The following is a 19,192-nucleotide window of genomic DNA, read 5'->3' as shown; positions in this document are numbered from 1 at the left end:
ACGTAGACCTAGGGTAAGGGACATAACTTTTGAAATCAGTGATATGTTTGTATTATATTCAATTTCACCAAAGTCTATAAAGCTTTCATTTGAAATAGTATGAAATCAATCCAAGTTACTATGATGCTTAGATGAGATTGATGTAAAATGTTTTACACAAATGTTCCAGTGATTTATAAGAGTTATGTCCCTTATCCTGGTCTATCTCCTTAAGGAGGAATGCCCTTACAATAATTTAACATACATTGTATATGCCTCATATCAATTTTTATATGTTATTACCATGAATGCTTTGTCTAACCTTCCTTTCAAGTTTCATGAATAACCCATTCAGCTCACAGTTTATAATATTCCCAGTTTCTCCTCTATCCCCTTCCTTCTAAGGAGATAGAGGAACAACTGGGCATATTATAAACAGCATTCAATAGCCAGCAGACATGTCTGAGAAGACACATAATAACTCAAATGAAGGAGACAGAGGAAAAACTGGGCATATTATAAACAGCATTAAATAGCAAGCAGGCATGTCTGAGAAGACACATAATAACTCAAATGAAGGAGATAGAGGAAAAACTGGGCATATTATAAACAGCATTAAATAGCAAGCGGACATGTCTGACAAGACACATAATAACTCAAATATGGAAACAAAATGATTTAATGATTTTTTTTTGTGTTTAAGAAAAAATCCTGGTCCCAAGGGCCTGTGATTCAGCTGTTTAAGATGAGTTGCATTGAAAGATATGTGGACAGACAATTGGAAAAACAGGCAGATGGACTGACAGAATGGTGGCTTTGAACTACCAAAACATTTTCTTCTTTCTGTAGGGGGGGGGAGTTGTTTGGAGAATAATGGCTACATGTATGACTATTCTGAACATTTCTTTTTTTTAGGAGGGATGTACAAATACTATTAATTATATTATTAACTCATAATGTCCAAGTAAGCTTAGGTCCATTCCTGTATCAATTGGCAGCCATTTGAACTGGTTTGCATTAAGTCAGTATTTAGGAACAGAGACAGATCCAAAGGAGGGGGGTAGCTGCCACCCCCATGCAAGAAAAGTTTGGTAGATTACACGAGGACATTACTTTTTGTAGGTTTAAACTGGTCTGGAGATGGTTTATCAGTTAACTGCTAGTATTCCTTTGTTTGTTCATTTGTGTAACCTATAATCAGTTCCTTTATTTCTGCTTTAACAAGGGACTTAAACCTTTTTGAACTGATTTTTTGGTAAGTTTAATTGTGTAATATTGTTTCCACAGTGGCCAGATTTAAAAGGGGGAGGTTGTGATCAAGCCAAAGTCCTTTAACCCCACCATAGTTTTTGGACCTGTCCCAAGTCAGGAATTTCCAGCCTCTATACATGTGTATGTCTTTCTTTACTTTAATGTTGCTGTTTTGCTGGAGTATGTAGGAGAAACTATTTCACTGTACCTGCGTATAATGAAGTTTTGGGGCCAGCTGCAGCCTGCTCGATGATGTAAGGGTTTCCTTGTCTTTCATTGAAGACCCAAGGGTGGCCTTGATGTGACATTTTTTTTTATCCTGGTGGGGTTGTTGTCTCTTTGACATATTCACCATTTCCATTCTCATTATACATAAAAAATACTGGAAATCACTGGACCTAGCTGGCTCTCTTTTAAATCATTCATTACCACCCACTTTTCATAATTTTCAGAACAAAAAACTTTATTGTATAACTAGATCAACAGTAAATAGGATAACTTTCCATCATCTTTTATTTCCGGACAACAGAAAATTTAAACAAATTACATCCAGTTTTAACATAAGTTCATTAGTCACTTCAGTGGTAACAGTCACATCTTTTTCCTGGAAGTAGTCATTTCCTATTTGGCACCTAAAATAGAAAATACACTCTAATATTATTACATTTCCTATTGTTTTTCTTTCAGTGTTTTCATGCCAAGCCTCCTTTTTTAATGTTGCTTATTTGTATCGATATACTTAGGTACATTGTACCATCTTTATTCAGACCATATTTCCTGGTAGCTGTGTAGAATGCAACATGGTTTATGGGTAAACAAAGCTAAAAGAAGCATACAAGAAGCTTAAAAGAAGGAGTCTGTATAGAATATGGCTGCTCCAGCAGCCACTACTAAATTCAAATAAAAATGTCTGTTACATGTAAAGTCGATGACAGACAGTGGTGGATCCAGGGGCCCTGAGCCCCCCCCCCTCTTTACAAAAAAAAAAAAAAAACTGTTGAAAATTTGTGTGTGTTTAATTATGAAAAACACTCACTTCCTGATTCTCACCAATGTTCCTGTTAAGAAATTTTTGGGCCCCCTTTACCTACAACTCTGGATCTGCCACTGAGATATATACAGTATTCACAAACAGCAATAACACTCGGATGTTCAAACACCTATTAGGCAGGAAAATAAATAGAGTTTAAAACTGTGTATATGTGTATAATTGACAAAAAAAATAAATTTGCAAGTTGTCCACAGAATACATGTAAGTATATATTGCCGTATCCACCAGATGACAAAAATATTGTATTTTTTACTGGAATAAAAAATCTTGGATAATATATTTTTAAAAAGTTTACTTAAGCTTTAGGCAAAGATGGTTTCATTCAACCAGAGCATAACCTAAACATTGAAGACAAGGAAAAGTTATAGTAAATTCTGTTTGAAAAATAATAATATTGACATTTTTGTCCATGTGATATATTACAAAAACTTCTCTCTGTCAAAGATAAATGGAAGAAGTGAGCAAAATACAAGGAGAAGTTTTGCTTATTTCCCCCTTTAGATCAGGCCTTGTTAAACAAGTTTCAGTCAAGTCCTTCCCTTCCTTCTGTAATACATGCTAAAATGAATTGACATACTTCAGTCACTCTACACAAAAAACACCCTAAACTCCCTTTTTTTTCTTAAATGACTATGGAACTAACAGAACTGAAAATATTGTTTTAGTCTGAGCAAAGATTTATACAGATAATTGTCATACCCCACAGTAAAAGTACAAGCAACCCATAACGACAACTTTTTTTTTATACACTAGTCACAGCTGTGGTGAATGCATACAATCATCGTACAGAAAGTTGACACAATATACATGTTATGATGAATTGTAGACTATATCTACAATCTTTAACTATTCAGATTTAAATACTTTGTTTAAACTTGAAGATAACATACAGATACATAGGTATCATCTTTAAAAACCGTATCAAACTCATTTTTTTGTGTATTGGGGTAATGCATCATTCAACAGTCATTGGTTCAAGATAAAATCTGTTTTCTTCTGTAAATCTTGTTTAAACCAAACCAGGGACAGACCCAGACACTTTGAAAAGGAGGGGTACCAGCTGGGCTTTGTCAGAAAGCAGGGTCGTCTGAATATAGCTGAAATATTGCTGCTCGGACGTTAAACCCCAACAAACAAACAAACAAACAAACAGAAAGCAGGGGGGACTGCTAGGGTATTATTTGCTAATTTTTGTTAATTTTATACAAGAAAAAAAAAAAAATTTTCCAATAAGGGGGGTGTGCCAATGCAACCCCCTGCACCCCCTTTTAGATCTGCCACTGCAAACCTCTTTTGAACCTAGAGGCTTGTTTGGTGAAGGCAGGTGCTTGGTTTACACAAGTCCAAAAAATATTGAAGCTGATATGGAAAGACTTCAGATGATGTCTGGTTTAGACAGGTAACCAGTTTATTCAGGGTACCATTATAGGTAGGTTTCACTGTATTTTTTCCCTTATGATGCCAAGCAGTACTTCAATGATTAACTGGATTTCTAATTTTTTTTTTGAAAATACTTTTTTGAAAATTTAACTTATACTGGTAATGTTAGCTTAATTTCTTCACTTGACAGCCACTACACATCTATAATTATTCTAAACTTATGTACCTGTCCTTCTGAAAATCATCAAATATAAGAACTTAGTACCGGGTAATTCATTAAAAAAGTTTTAAAGTTAAAATATAACTAACAAAAAACAATTTAATTTAACTGTTTTACTTGGATGAAAAATCTTGTCTTTTGATTGCTACAGATCTCCCTCTACATATTTAGCCATTCTCGATACATTTGTTTAAAAATTTCTTGAGAATGTTTCAGTAGTATATTGTCTTGTTCAACCTACCAAAATGTCTTTTTTCAGTCTCCTCTCCAGTTAATTCTCAACATTTTTTCAGTTGTATAGTGACAACATTATAAACAAGTGAAGAAACACCAACTGAAAGTCATGTAGTGAAAACTGGAGAGGAGATTGAAGAAGACATTTTGGTAGGTTGAACAAGATATTCTCAATACTGTAAAAGTACTTATATTCGAGGGTATCAATTTTCGTGGTTTAGGGGAAATGCACATGTTCGTGGATTTTTGAATTGGTGGTTTTGATGATCTTTGTCATACAATTTAAAGTAAATAAACCTTTTCGTTGGAAACCAAATTTCATGGTTTACCTTACCCACAAAATCCATGAAAATTGGTACTCCACGAACAATAGTACTTTTAAAGTATATCAAATCATTGCTAGATCCTATCTAACCTAAAAAAGGAATATTAAATTCTGGATAAAAACAGTCCTAGAAATATTTTTGCAAAAAGGCTGAAACTCTTCTTTAGATCAGATTTATCTAAATACCTCATGTAGACTAGAGATCTGAACTATAGCAATAATAAAGGATACAAAGTGTTACTAGGTACGGCAAACTGAAAACATATAATTATTTACCCATGGCCTAATAAAGATAGTTCATCTGAGTATGACAACTTCGAATAGATACAGTATATAGATATTAACATCCATTCATCCACAGTTTTGTTTACACTTCTATCTTAGGTAAACTATAAAGGTCTGATACAGTTTTCAAGATCATACAAGTTGTCATCTGGTGAGGACACTTTTTTGGCAAAGTCAACCTATTAAAAGTTGACTTTGAAAAGATTCAAATATTTATAGTTTCTTATTCAGGTATTTGTAAACAAGATGTGAACTGGAAATGAAATAATGGTCCACAGAAACAAATCTTGGCTATAAAATGTTAATCCAACATTCCATAGTCAGTCCTTTTAAAGAAAATACTGGATTTGATAGCTTTGGTGTAAAATGTCTTCTTTGAATGATGAATGATACAAATGTTTATGAAAATGTAAACAAAGTGTATTTCTGAAAAAAAAAAAAAAAAAAAAAAAAAAATTATATCTACAAGTATATGTAAACAGCACCATATTGGTCAATAAAATTTTATAGTAAAATATCCTTCAAAATCAAGGGTAAGAAACAGAATTTCAGGTTTGAAAGGGGAGGGCATAAAAAAAACTAAGTATGATTTTTTTTTGGGGGGGGATTTGTGAAAAAATAAAGTTTACATGTTAAAAAAATGAACATCCCCTTCACCCCCTCTTATAAGGTTCACCACTCCTTAGTAGTTTTTTATGACACAATCATGTTTGCTGGATATGGTGTTTTGGATAAAAAAGTTAAAGTCCATGTGGATTAAATTTTGTGAGGATATATATAAGTTTTTCAAAAACAAAGATTTATTTAAATTTTTTTCTTCAACTGTATTTAGGGGTGGGGGTGGGGGTGGTGAATACTGAACAGTGAACACATATCTTCATCTTAACCTACTCCTGTTATAATACCAAATTACCTACAGCATTTTTGTAGTAATATAACTGTACAGGGGCATCATAGGAAAATAAAAGTTAATTTTGCCTTTAAAAATATATGTCTTCCTCTGTTCAAAACTTCCACAAAATTTAGTGGATCATAAATTCAGGGTAATATGTATTACCACATTATCATGTCCTTGAACTATAAATGTACCTACATGTATACAGTTGAATGAAATTTGGTGCCACAGTTTCTGAGGAAATTGGCTTATAAAAGTGTTGTGGACAGACAGACAGACAGTAAGGGTACACATAATAAACCAATACTTCTATGAGCTTTGACTCAACTGTTGCACAAATCTAAAATTCTGATACACCATATATTGGTTACTCTAAAAGAACTGTCCAGCCATAAAAAAGGCAATAAATAATGTTAACACCATTTCTAAATAAAATTTCACCTGTGAAGGCATTTAAACAGGTATTTGTGAAATAACAAGACTGAGAGATAACTTCTAGTTAATAGATCTTCGCCTATGGAATGAAATGAAGTTCATAATGTTTGATTGAGTAAATATATGGTAGCTGAACCCAATCTTTTTCCTATTATCAAGGTCATGGTTGTAACACAAATTAATTATGAACTAGTTCTTAGATCACTGGATTTTTACAGTGTTGACTATATCACATAAGCTTGAAATTAAATTAAGAGACTTTATTGTATAAATACTGCACTTATTTCCGTTTTCCTGTTCATTTGTACAATTTTCAATACAGGAGCTACAGATAATCTTTCTTATACATAGATCCGCAAGACATTACTTTGATTGTCACCAATATAAAAATCTACTCCAGTCAGAAAGATGTATCTGCTGGCTATTCATGCAATACCATCAAACAAAATACATAAAATGAAACCAGTCTAAACTGAACCCTGAATTAACTGAAAACCTGCCTACACCAGACAACTTTTGAAGCTCCATTGTGTATGTTTAAATGCATTCTGAACCTGTCTAAACCATACACCTGTCTAAACCGACCAAATTCTACAGTCCGAAAATAGTTCGGATCAGAGAGATTTTACTGTATATAACTAAATAAACATGGCCAGTGACCCATTGTCATATGCATATTAATTAGGATATGTAAGCAATTATTATAATATATGTACAAAATGTACCATACATTTAAGATAATTCATCATTACTGTAGTATGTCATTTTGTACAATATTCAGTTGAACTGGAATACAATGGGTTTTTTAATACCTACCTTGAAACATTGTAATATATTTTCTTGAGCAAAATACAAAAAAGAAGATTTTAAAAATGCTCAAACTTCAATTGTGTCATATAACAATACCAAAATTCTAATTCTAGATTTCACACACCAAATATCCCACAGACCTACTTCAGCTTACACTACCTCAAAAAAGAAAAAAAACTTTCCACTCTTAATAGACCTTATGGGAACCAGGCCCACAGCCATTGAAACAAGATCTTAAATACAGGTAGAATGGTACTATTTATTTCCCATAGGCGACAATAGTAAAACTTTCGAAAAATTCACTCCTTTAATAACTGTCTTTTTTCCAGTCATATCTTCATTCCCTAACTAAAAATATGAGCAAAGTCATAGCATTACCGTCTCATTTCTTTGGTATGAAATAATGAGAAATGAAGTATTCTATCTATACCAGCAATGGTTCAAAATAAATTGTTGTAAAGCCTTCATCCTATTAGACACTAATTACTCCTTCCTTCCCGTTTATTAATACCCTGCCAAAGATTTGGCATCATCTATTTTATGGAGTGGAGTTGTGGAGTTTAGTCTTGGACTGGACTTTTGGAATGAAAACTTTCATTTGACATTTGAAATAAAATGTTTGATTTATGATAAATATTGTGTAATATATGAAGGTTACATAACTGTTTGTTGGAACTTTTTTTATTACTGTCTATTTTTGTAATATTCTAAAACAAAATTGCATGTGTTTATTTAGAAACTCAATTGCAGATTTGGAGAAAAAAAAATTCACAACACCATGTACTATTAAAAATTCAACTCCGTGATGCCATTCCACAACACCACTCCATGACCCCACTCCATAAAAAAAACATGCCAAAAGATTTGCATCAGAAGGATCAATTAACATCCTCACACCATAGTTAATCATAAAATAATCACTCTCCATACATAATAAAACCTATAAATTTTCACTTAAACAGTAATTAAGGGTGATTTTTACAGTGATTAGAGTGTAAGATAGCTGATTTAATGCACACAAGTGTGATTTGGCTGATATTATGTCCATTAGATTTTGTGATAGGATCCTAATGATATAAATAACTGAATAATTTTAAAGTCAGTAAGAACACTCACATCTAAAGTAATGACAAACAATACCATGTAGGTATATACAGTATTAAGAACTATTTAAGAAGCAAAAACCAAACCATTGGTGGCACATGACAAACTTTGTTATAAAAAAAAATTTCTCCTATTTCATATCACAAAGTTGAATGTTGGTTTTTGATTAACTGCAAGGATTGAAGAGAAATAAATTCCATAGAAAGTACTGAAATTCAATGAAAAAAGGGAGATAACTTTTTAACTTGAGCAAAATTTGGTTGCTTTGTTAGGGAACTTAAAAACCACATCCCCAACCACACATTTACAGTTTAAAACAAACTTTATTCTATTTGACATGTATATGATATATACATTACATTGGAACAAAAAATTCAGAGGGATAAAATTTACCCCGTGCCACCCAAATCATGGGATCAGCCTGATTTTCACACTGACAGCCTTTTAATTTTATCAGCAACTATATCAATTTGCCATTACTCCTGCTGCCTCATAGCTACTGTTTTGAAGCTAAAAGTATTGCCAATTTCCAATCATATCAACTGTAATGTTGCCCTATCTGGCTAAGCAAAAAATTTTCTGTTTCACGTTCAAAACTGCCATTATTCTGTTTCCAAATTTCTTATTTGGGTCCTTCAAAAGAAGGTTTTATGATGATAAAAAATAACATTCAACTTTGGATAGAGACAACTGTTCCACATTCTGCAAGATTTTAGAAGTTCTTAGGTGTTGGACAGGTTTATTTATAATAAATTAAGTATGGTTCTGACTCAAAATAATAGAGGGCTATACACTACCTACCATATTAGATAGTAAATTTATGTAAGTGGCCTAGATATATTGAGTAGACCCAGACCCTTTTACATTTCCCAATGAATGCTGTATATTATGAGATATCTTTTGTCTAGATATGGTGTCAAATACCTCATGCAAGTTTCCCGTAATATTTCAAAATACATGTAGCTGAAATCAATATTTAGCTGAAAAAATCTGAAAAATCCAGTTTTCACTGACACTTTCATGATCTTTAAAAAAAAAGAAGAATATATCAGGCCATCAGAAATGTTTCCAGTTAAAACTATTTTTATACAAAATCCTTAAGTTTTCAAAACAGATTTTTCATATCATAGCTTATGATGAAAAATTGTAATTGCTACATTGATGTCATGCCAATAATAATTCTGCAGATGTTAAGTGTCAGTCTCTGTAAAAACCAGGCAGTCGGTGAAACAAGGTATGAAAAAAAAACCCATCATTTTGATATTGTAATTTGACCACCATCAGAATCAAAGAAAAAAGAGAATATTTTCCATATCATGTTGGTACATTGAGTTACAATTTCACTGAAATGCACTGAAAATGAACATTTCAATGGCAGATTACTCATTTTTCTAACATTCTATTGAAAAAATTCTGAACAAAGCCAGTGATGCAGAAATCAAAAAATGGTCTTTTCCAATTGAGAAAATACCCTTGAGTGATAGTACATTGTCAGATTGGTGGGGTTTTGACAGGCATGTTTCTGATTTTTCCCATTTTGCCTGATTCTTACAAACACTTACACTTGAATCTTCCATTCATATACAATGCAAACATGTATGGTACACTGACAATCAGGTGAAACATTTCATAACAAAACATCACAACAGCATCTCCCATTTACTTTAACTCTCAGGCATAGGAATGGATAATATGAAATAGCGACAATTTCATAATAATGTAGAAATAAAGAGTACTCAAGGGAACCAAGATTATAGCGGAAAAATCAAAGAATGTTATCCAAAGTATGTTTTTATCTTCAAAAAGGTATACTCCCCCAATCTTCCATTTCCTAAGTTAAAAGGGTATAAAAATTCAGCGGATCATAAATTCATTTTCTATCCACAAAGTTTCACGAAATTTGGGGCAATAGTTTCTGTGAAGTTATGCTTGCAAAATTATGTTGGACATATAAACAGACAGAAAGACAGAGCAGAAACAATATGGCTCTCCTACAAGCTCTGGGGGCATATATTTTCCTCAACCAAACCAGGAGATACTAGGCTTACTAGTAATTAACTCCTTAAATTTTTGCAGTTAGTTTTAAGGTGTTTCTTTTTCTAGAACTACTAAAGAAAATCATTTAAAAAATGGGAATCGTTTGCATTATAATCTATAGCTTGATAAAGCAATGTTGGGTTTCTACATTTTTCATGAATTTACTAGCCCAAAAACTAACAACCATAAATACCACCTTTTTTCTTGCTACTGGGTAGCATAGCATGTATTCAAGCTAAATGCTTGTGCATAGCTATGCCCTGTCACTATATATAATACTAATACACTCTATGAGAATTCTTAAGCATGGTTTTGCCAATTAATATTCACAGTAAAACTTACAAGCATTACAAAAACTATACGGAATATCCATTAATTTTACTATATAATTATAAGACAAATTTAGACTATAAAAGAGGTGTATAATTAATCTATTTTTGACAATTAATGGTAAATGTTTTTAACTACTGGTATGGTAAATGTACTGGCAGCGAATATCAATTTAAGATAATAGTTAAAATTCATGGTGTATTAGAGGGGATATTATACCCAAAATGGGCTGAAATGGGCTTAAGGTCACAAAAATTAATGTGTGTCTCAATTTTATTATCAAATGACTGGAAAAGTTAGGTTTGGTCACGGTTATCTGCGGTACAATTAATATATTATGTTAGATATGAATACTGTAATATTTATAATGCATAAAACAATTAACTTCAGGACATAGATATTTTCGTCTGTGATGGAACTGCTCAGGGTTATTGTTGACTGGACAGTTGAGAAAAAAATTGCTTTGTATTACTTTATTTGTATTTAAATGTTCGGTAGGAAGTCGCTGTAAATCAACGGCAACTTATTCAAAAGAAATTGCCTCAACTACAGCAAAACATGAGAGTATTCTTTCGTAGCCTTCAAACTGACGCAAATGCCAAAAAAATAAATCTGTAGCGTTTAAGAACAATTCATGTTTGGGGTTACCGGTTATTATTTTTTGTTGTTTTCATGGTCAAGTCAAAACACAAATTTAAATTCACAACAGAATGTAAAACATAGTGGCTTTACATGAAAAAATCCACTAGTTCATCTACCGAAATGTTGATGTACCATGAAAATTGATATACACAAATACAACAGGAAAGGCAAATTCATATACTTTTAACTTCCACATTTTTTGTACTAAAGTAAAGAAAAAGTATGTTGAAACTTTGATCAACAACTACTGGCTCACAGAAATGGATCCAAATGTCAAGGATTGAAGATTTCATTCAACAAATGAAGCCACTGTTCAAATACTTAAATTGGAAATACTATAAAACTAAAAAAAAAAAAAACCATTTGAAATAGTTCTTCCAATTTGATACAGTACAATTGATAAAATATACAGATATAGCTCTAAGCCTCAATCAAACTTTTGTCACCAGTAATCAGGGATAATGTTTAATCAATACGCAAACGGTTTCCAGCAGTGAAACAGTGAAAAGTAATCATTTCTGGACTGTCCGATGTAAAACATAATTGTAACAGATGGATGAATTTTGTCAAACAGGTAAGATACAAGTCAAAACAAATTGCAGGCATACTGCAAAACATCAATATATGTCTATTTTATTTTTTTGTAACTTTATCCTAATTCTACTGGATTCCTGTTAGGATCCCAGCTGGAATTTATAAGTGAAAACATTAAAAGGATAAGAAGGTGTTTTCAGTCGGAATTACATTGAAATGCCTATGGAATTCTATAGGTACTACTAAGTTACAATTTAAGGAGGTAGACCTATGGTTAGGAACATAACTCATGAAATTGATATGTTTTGTATCACATTAAATTTCAATAATGTCTTTCAAGCTTTCATTTGAAACAGAATGAAATCAGTCCAAGTTACTTTGATGCTTACATGAGATTGATGTAAAACAGTGAATACAAATGTTCCAATGATTTCAAAGAGTTGAGTCCCTTACCCTGGGTCTACTTCCTTAATTTACTGCACAAAGATATAATCATCTCATTAGATAATCGGCTTTACATGTGATGTTTCATGAGTCGTTGAAACACATCTATGAATTATTTATATAGGCCATGCCCACAGTTAAGTAGCCTACATTTATTGAACACTGTGTATTGCCTAATTTCAAAGTATATCTTATTTACATATATTAAAGAAATGTAATAAGAGAAGGTTTCATTTTTTAAAATTTTTCATTGGCATGTGAAAGTGTTGACCTCACATTCTGGACATGAAGCGCTAGCTTCATTGAACACTTTTACATGCCGACAAAACATCAAAATTTTATATGCTGTGATATGCACTAATGGAACATTAAGTGATACCCCGCAATGTAATGGTGAAAAAGGGGGGATGGCAATAAGTTCAAAATAGTCTTACTCATAAACTGCCTTGGCTTTTTGATTTTGCTGAAAATTAAACTTTACCTGTACTTAATGCTACTTAGTAACCGTACAAAATTTTACACAAAGTCATTACTCTGTTCTCAAGTTATCATCTGGAAATGTCAGGGGATAGACAGACATGCAAATTTTCGTAGGGTATTACATAATACTGTCCTACCTTGTGTGGCCAGATATAAAAATTATCAATTAAAACAAATGTTAAGTTGTTTTAATCCTCTAGATTGACCATCAAATCGGCTAATTGATCATATTTTCATAGCAATAAGATGTCTCTAGTCAAAAGCAGGTGTCACATGAACAAATTTATGGTATGATACTGTACCATGAATATGTAAACAAGAAACCTCTCTCATGTGACCATTTATAAATTAGCTCTACCACTGGAAATTATTTCACATAAATTCAACTACAAACACTTACACCATTTAGTTTTAGATATGAACTGAGTGAAAAGCTAAAAAAGAAAACAATCTCATCTAAATAATGCAATTTTTAGTATGTAGTACACATGCATATTTCAAAGGTGGAACTAATACATTCAATAACTATTTCTGCATAGTTTTAAAATGGACTAGTACTTCTTATAATTAAAGAAACATTGGAATTTTATCAATAAATAGGTTTGATACATTTCTTCCTAAATCACCATTCATATACAGTAAAACCTTTCTAAACCGAAACCTGAATGATTTGAAAACCTGCCTAAACCAGACACTTGTTAAAGCCCCTTATATCAATTCAAATGTATTTCAAACCATGGTAAACTGAACACCTTTCTAAACCAAACCAATTTTAAAGTCCTCAGGGAGTTTGGTTTTGACAGATTTCACTGTATTCTGTATCTGTATACATCAGGGAGATAGATACCTAGGTTGCCATAGGATTGAGGCCCCTTATGTTCATTTGTTCTTTCAAAATATCAAACTTTAACTTTAGAAGTGTCAATAGTAAATTCCTTTGATAGAACTTTGTTTGCTCAGTATTGTCCGATTTTTCACCCACAAAGAAAAAGATGATAAGATTGTAAATGTTATACCATATGCCTAGTTATAAGCTGAAATAACTGCACCATGAATGAAACTTCCATAAGAAGGTCCATTATGTGCTAGACAGGAAAAAGACTCTAGTCCACTAATGGCACAACAATGATTTAAATATTAGATAAGAAACCAAAAATTAAACAATATTAACCCCTGATCATGTTTCAATTATTTTTACTTACACAATGGAGTATTTACTAGTTACTTATAATGGGATTCCATAATTTTTTGAACTGCAAAGTCACCCTATTGTTTTGGTAGCATGATCCATACCTGTTAATCCTCCCACATTATGGGTAGGGTGCTCCAATCAAATCATTGAAAAACGGAGAATATCAGACAATAAAATTCAAGATTTACAAGAGATTTCTTGTAAATTACTATATTTTCTGTGAAAAAAAAAGATACTGATTTTTTGCATAAAAAATAGCTTTTTACTTGGAGGTCTTTCCTATATGTGCTAGTGTTATTGGGGGAGAATCTCCCACATGAACTGTTCTAAAGGGTAATAGGTACGCTGATCACATGAAGAAACTTAAGGAGGTAAACCTAGGGTAGGTAAAATTATGCACCGATAAAGTCAAGGCAGATACAAGGTCTAATTACTAGAAGTGTATTTACCCATCTTCCAGTTCTGAGAAACTAATTAAAAAATTAAAATTAACTGTTGACTAAACAAAACACATGTACTGCGAAAAAAACCATAGTTCATAGGGTACAAATTTCAGTGAGTTTCATGGAATTGCTCAAACCACAAATTTAAAGTGGCATTAGCAGTCAGAATTGCCAAATTTGATTCTGTGAAAAAGTCACAAATATATAAACCAAAGAATAATTTGAGAAATATATTAAAGCTACAAACCATCATATGTTGTGTGCAATTGATTGTTTTTGGTCAATTATTTCAAAATATTAACAAAATGCTGAAAAATTTCCATACTTAAATCCATGAAATTCATACTTCACAAGCTAACAATCTTTAGATAAGACCTTAGCTCCTAGCTTTGGGTAGGTAGGTAGGTAGGGAAAATATTTTTTTCAAACGTTCATATGATTCTGTTCAAGAGTAATCAAGGGAACCATGATTCTATCAGAAATCAAAAGTATGTAATCCAGACACGAAGACCAGACATAAAAAACATGATCAAAGTAGTGAAAAATGTTCCTTTGAAAATTAGAAAAAAATCTTGTCACAGAAGAGCAGTAACATTTTTTTGGGTAAGGCCTATTTTATGGGTAGGTAGGGTAAGGTGAAACAAAAAGAATTTTAATTTTGGCCTAAACTGTGCCAATAGATACATAGATATTAGAACCCTCATGGTGTCAGCCTCTGTGTTTATAATTGGCCCAGGAACCCTTTTGAACTGATGTCAATGGACTTCATACTTTGTTTGTTTACATAAAAACCATGGACAAGATAAAAGTTACCCTACATGTAAAGTCATAAAAAATACATGTACAAACACAATGGCAAGGACAATCTCTAAGTATCAGGAAATATCTTGTTTCCTTTTTCAAATGAAACATAATATAAGATGAAAATAAATAAATTGAAAAATAAGGTTAAAATATTTAATCAATAAGGTTAAAATACTTAATAGTTGATGATAAGATCATATCTGTACAAAAAAACATAGGTTTATCAGAAACAGAAAGTATTTATCATGATAAAAGAAATATTTCCCCTTTAAAATACAGCTATAACTATATAATTTTACCAAGAATTATTGTAGCCAGAACGTGTCCAGGAAACTGTGTACATCACTTCAGCATAGTAATCTTAAACAACAATTTAAGTTTCCAGTATGCCATAAATTTTTTTTGTAATGTATCATTTTTTTCATCTGTGGCAAAATCCCTTCACCACCCACGTATGTTCATATCACAACTCATACGTTATGCCAGAGCTTGCCGAGACTATGCATACTTTTTGTATCATGCTAGAATTCTAACAAATAGGCTACTTGAGCAGGGTTATGTTGCTACAAGATTGAAGTCATCACTACAAAAGTTTCATGGCCTTCATCATGAACTCGTGGATCATTACGGTATATCCATCTGCGTCATAAAACTGATTTGTTCAACGTCTCATAGTTTTCCTTTCCTCTTTCGTCTACCCTGACTTTTTATGAGCTACTCGGCGGGTGTTTCTAGAAAAGCAGAGGACGCTTACCCTACCGGTGCACCTGGTCCATGCTCCCATTTTTTAGTGGAGTCTGAGTTGCTCATTTGCTTTTGTTACTTTGTATGTATGATTTTAGTTACTTTATGTTCTTTGTTGTGTATGTCTGTTTTCCATGTCTGGTCTTTGTCCTTGAATTGCATTCTTTTGATTACCGCTATAATCTTGGTTCTTCTGATTACTGTTTCACAAACAAAAAGTGTGATAATCTGTTCATATAAGGAGAGATTAAAGAAGGACTTCAATTACCACAGAACATGCATCATATTTTGACATTAAAATATGGTGAAAATCTCAAAGTGACGACAATCCCATAAAAAATGACCACCCATGTGTCTTAAATGAACGATGAGGAAAGCCTCACAATACAGAGCAGGCTGCACTATACTTTGGGACAGCTACTCCATTAAGTCAGAAGTAAAATAATTAACTAGGCTGTGGCTCTTTTCACAAAAAATCGTAAGAGTAAAATTAGTCGTAAGTTATGAAGTCACAATACTTTCGTTTACTATGATGTTATAACTTATGACTAATTTTACACTAACAATTTTTTTTAAAAGGACCACTGAATCCTGAGTTATGTCAAGAAGTTAGCATACTGAAATGGGCTTATTAGGCCATTTGGCTAATTCCAAGGATGTTTTCAGCCTCCCAGTACAAGATAGTGTTAGTATTTGCCCCTGAATTGGTATGAAGACTAACAAACCAAACAAATACCCTCAAACCGGGAAGATTATATGGGGATGACCCAATGATTCTGAAAATGGGGTTGGCAGTTCTTGTAAATAAATATCTGCTAAGAAAAAAATATTCTTGCCTTCAGATTCTACTGAATAATACACATAATGAAAATAATTAATTCAGCTGTATAGCATTTAAAATAAATTTCACACACTTTTTAAAATAGATACCAATGTATTATGTCCGGATCAAACCTGTCAGTCTCCCCTAAGAATAAAATAGTATGCCCCTAACTATCATCATTAAAAATCTCAACAGATTTCAGAAGTTGAAAAACTGAAGTTTTCAAGCCATTGAAAATTTTTAATTGAAATAAAAGAACGATTAAAACTTTGTAAGTGGACAATATCCTTCATAGTTCTTTCATTTTATTCACAATTTAAATGACCCAGCCTATTTTAATATATGGCTTTCAGACAACCCACGAAGACATCAAAGTTGTAAAATATTATGCAATAAAAATTCTTTTGGTTTTTCGTCACATTCGATCAGAAGACAATGTTCAACTTATGTTACCACACCTAAAGTTGTTATCTTGTAAATAAACTATCTATTGATATGACCTTTGACCTTTTAAGATTTAACAGACAAAACAAAGATAAATGAAACAAACAGAAAAAAATTATTTCTTCTTAAATTCATGCTAAAACTAGTTTAAAGCCGATTGATGAGGGGTTATAATCCTGAATTAGTTTGCATAAAGGTCATAATGACAAGTGACCCCTAAAAATAAAGTAGTTATGAACAGTAAAACTTGTATATACAAAACCTCTTTTTTTCTGTTTTGACAAGTGTTTGGTTTTCTAAGGTTCAAATACATTAAAACAAATGTAAAATGTCTTTTTAAAATGTAAAAAGAGTCTAGTTTTAATACAGGATTTTGGATTACTCAGGATTCAATTCGACAGGTTTTTGCATTGCTCAGGATTCTATTCAGACAGGTTTTTGGATTGCTCAGGATTCTATTTAGACAGGATTTTAGAATACTCAGGATTCAATTTAGACAGGTTTTTGGATTACTCACGATTGAATTTAAACAGGTTTTTATAATACTCAAGATTCAATTTAGACAGGTTTTTAAAATACTCAGGATTCAATTTAGACAGGTTTTTGGATTACTCAGGATTCAATTAAAACAGGTTTTTAGAATACTCACGATTCAATTTAAACAGTTTTTTTTTTAGAATACTCATTCAATTTAGACAGGTTTTTGGATTACTCAGGATTCAAATGCATGCTAAAAAAATAAAAATAAAATTGACAACTTTAGAAAAAAAAACTCTTGGCTTTACTAGATTGTTTTGATAATAAAAACAACAATCCGAATTTCTTATGTAAGATGCACTAAGAAAAATGCCAATACCAAAACCCCAAACTTTTCAGACAAACTAACTAAAAGAAATGACTCATATGTACCTGGTGCCCTGCCACCCCTAAATTTCAAATAAATATCATCTCGTAAACAGGATGCTAATGTGTAACTACTTGAAAGCAGATACAGACTACAATCCCTTCCTAAGGAGGTATGAGAAGACAAAACAATACTGAAAGTACAAATACATTTGTGTTTGGATATTCATTGACAAAACAATGGAACCAGGAACACAAAAAGGACAAAACAATGCTAGAAACACCAAATGGATAAAACAATATGTTGCCAGGTACACTAAAATGACAAAAACAATGCTAGAAACACTTAAAGGACAAAACAATATATTGCCAGAAACATTTAAAAGACAAAACAATGCCAGGAACACAGAAAGGACAAAACAATGCCAGGAACATTGAAAGTACAAAACAATGCCAGGAACACAGAAAGGACAAAACAATGCCAGGAACACTAAAAGGACAAAACAATGCCAGGAACACAGAAAGGACATAGCTATGCCAGGAACACTAAAAAGACAAAACAATGCCAGGAACATTGAAAGTACATAGCAACGACAGGAATACCAAAAGGACAAAACAATGCCTTGAACTCTATAAGGACAAAACAATGCCAGGAACACAGAAAGGACAAAACAATGGAACCAGGAACACTTAAAAGACAAAACAATACCAGGAACACAGAAAGGACAAAACAATGCCAGGAACACAGAAAGGACATAGCTATGCCAGGAACACAGAAAGGACATAGCTATGCCAGGAACACAGAAAGGGCAAAACAATGCCAGGAACACAGAAAGGACAAAACAATGCCAGGAACATTGAAAGTACATAGCAACGACAGGAATACCAAAAGGACAAAATAATGCCTGGAGCACTTGAAGAACATAGCAATGCCAAGAACACCAAAAGGACAAAACAATCCTGGAACACTTAAAAGACACAACAATGCCAGGCAAAACCAAAAGGGCAAAACAATGCCTAGAACACTTGAAGAACATAGCAATGCCAAGAACACCAAAAGGACATAACAATGCCAGAAACACTGAAAGGACATAGCAATACAAGGAATACCAAAAGAGAAGGGGTGTTCAGGCCATTATTTGCTCATGTCTGCCCCAAATTTGTGACATTAACAAAACTTTCATACAAAAAAAACAAAAAAACAAACAAAACAAAACAGAACAAAACAAAAAACAAAAACAAAAAAGAATTGGTTCAAATCCTAAATCATATCCTCTGAATCTACAACTGTGTGTGTATTTCTTTCCAAATGATTAGAAGCAAGTGCAGGTTTACAAATTTTTCTATACTTTAATTTCGGGGGTTAAGTTGGGATTTGTTAAAAAAAAATCCTACCCAAAATTTGAAAAGTATAAAGCTGAACATATATTCTGTTTTTCTCATTTATTGTGAAAGTACTTTTA

At 32.4% G+C, this 19,192-nt stretch overlaps 1 protein-coding gene across 4 annotated transcripts in view; it reads right to left on the bottom strand.

Moving 5' to 3' along the window:
• Positions 1–1,725: 1,725 nt before the first annotated feature.
• The window catches only part of LOC148613703 (uncharacterized), a 58,666-nt gene continuing 41,199 nt past the window's right edge, over positions 1,726–19,192 (bottom strand). For all 4 annotated transcript variants that reach the window (XM_088587225.1, XM_088587227.1, XM_088587228.1 and 1 more), the window contains one exon: positions 1,726–1,862. In XM_088587225.1, the coding sequence (XP_088443351.1) occupies positions 1,736–1,862 (127 nt within the window). In that variant the 3' untranslated portion in view covers positions 1,726–1,735. The remainder of the gene's footprint in view (positions 1,863–19,192) is intronic.

Source organism: Perna viridis, chromosome 6 (assembly GCF_037379345.1).
Source record: "Perna viridis isolate PV_CMFRI_1.1 ecotype Kerala chromosome 6, ASM3737934v1, whole genome shotgun sequence".
NCBI classification, from domain to species: domain Eukaryota; kingdom Metazoa; phylum Mollusca; class Bivalvia; order Mytilida; family Mytilidae; genus Perna; species Perna viridis.
Note: the sequence above shows the minus strand (reverse complement) of the source record. Positions and strands in the feature narration are given on the sequence as shown.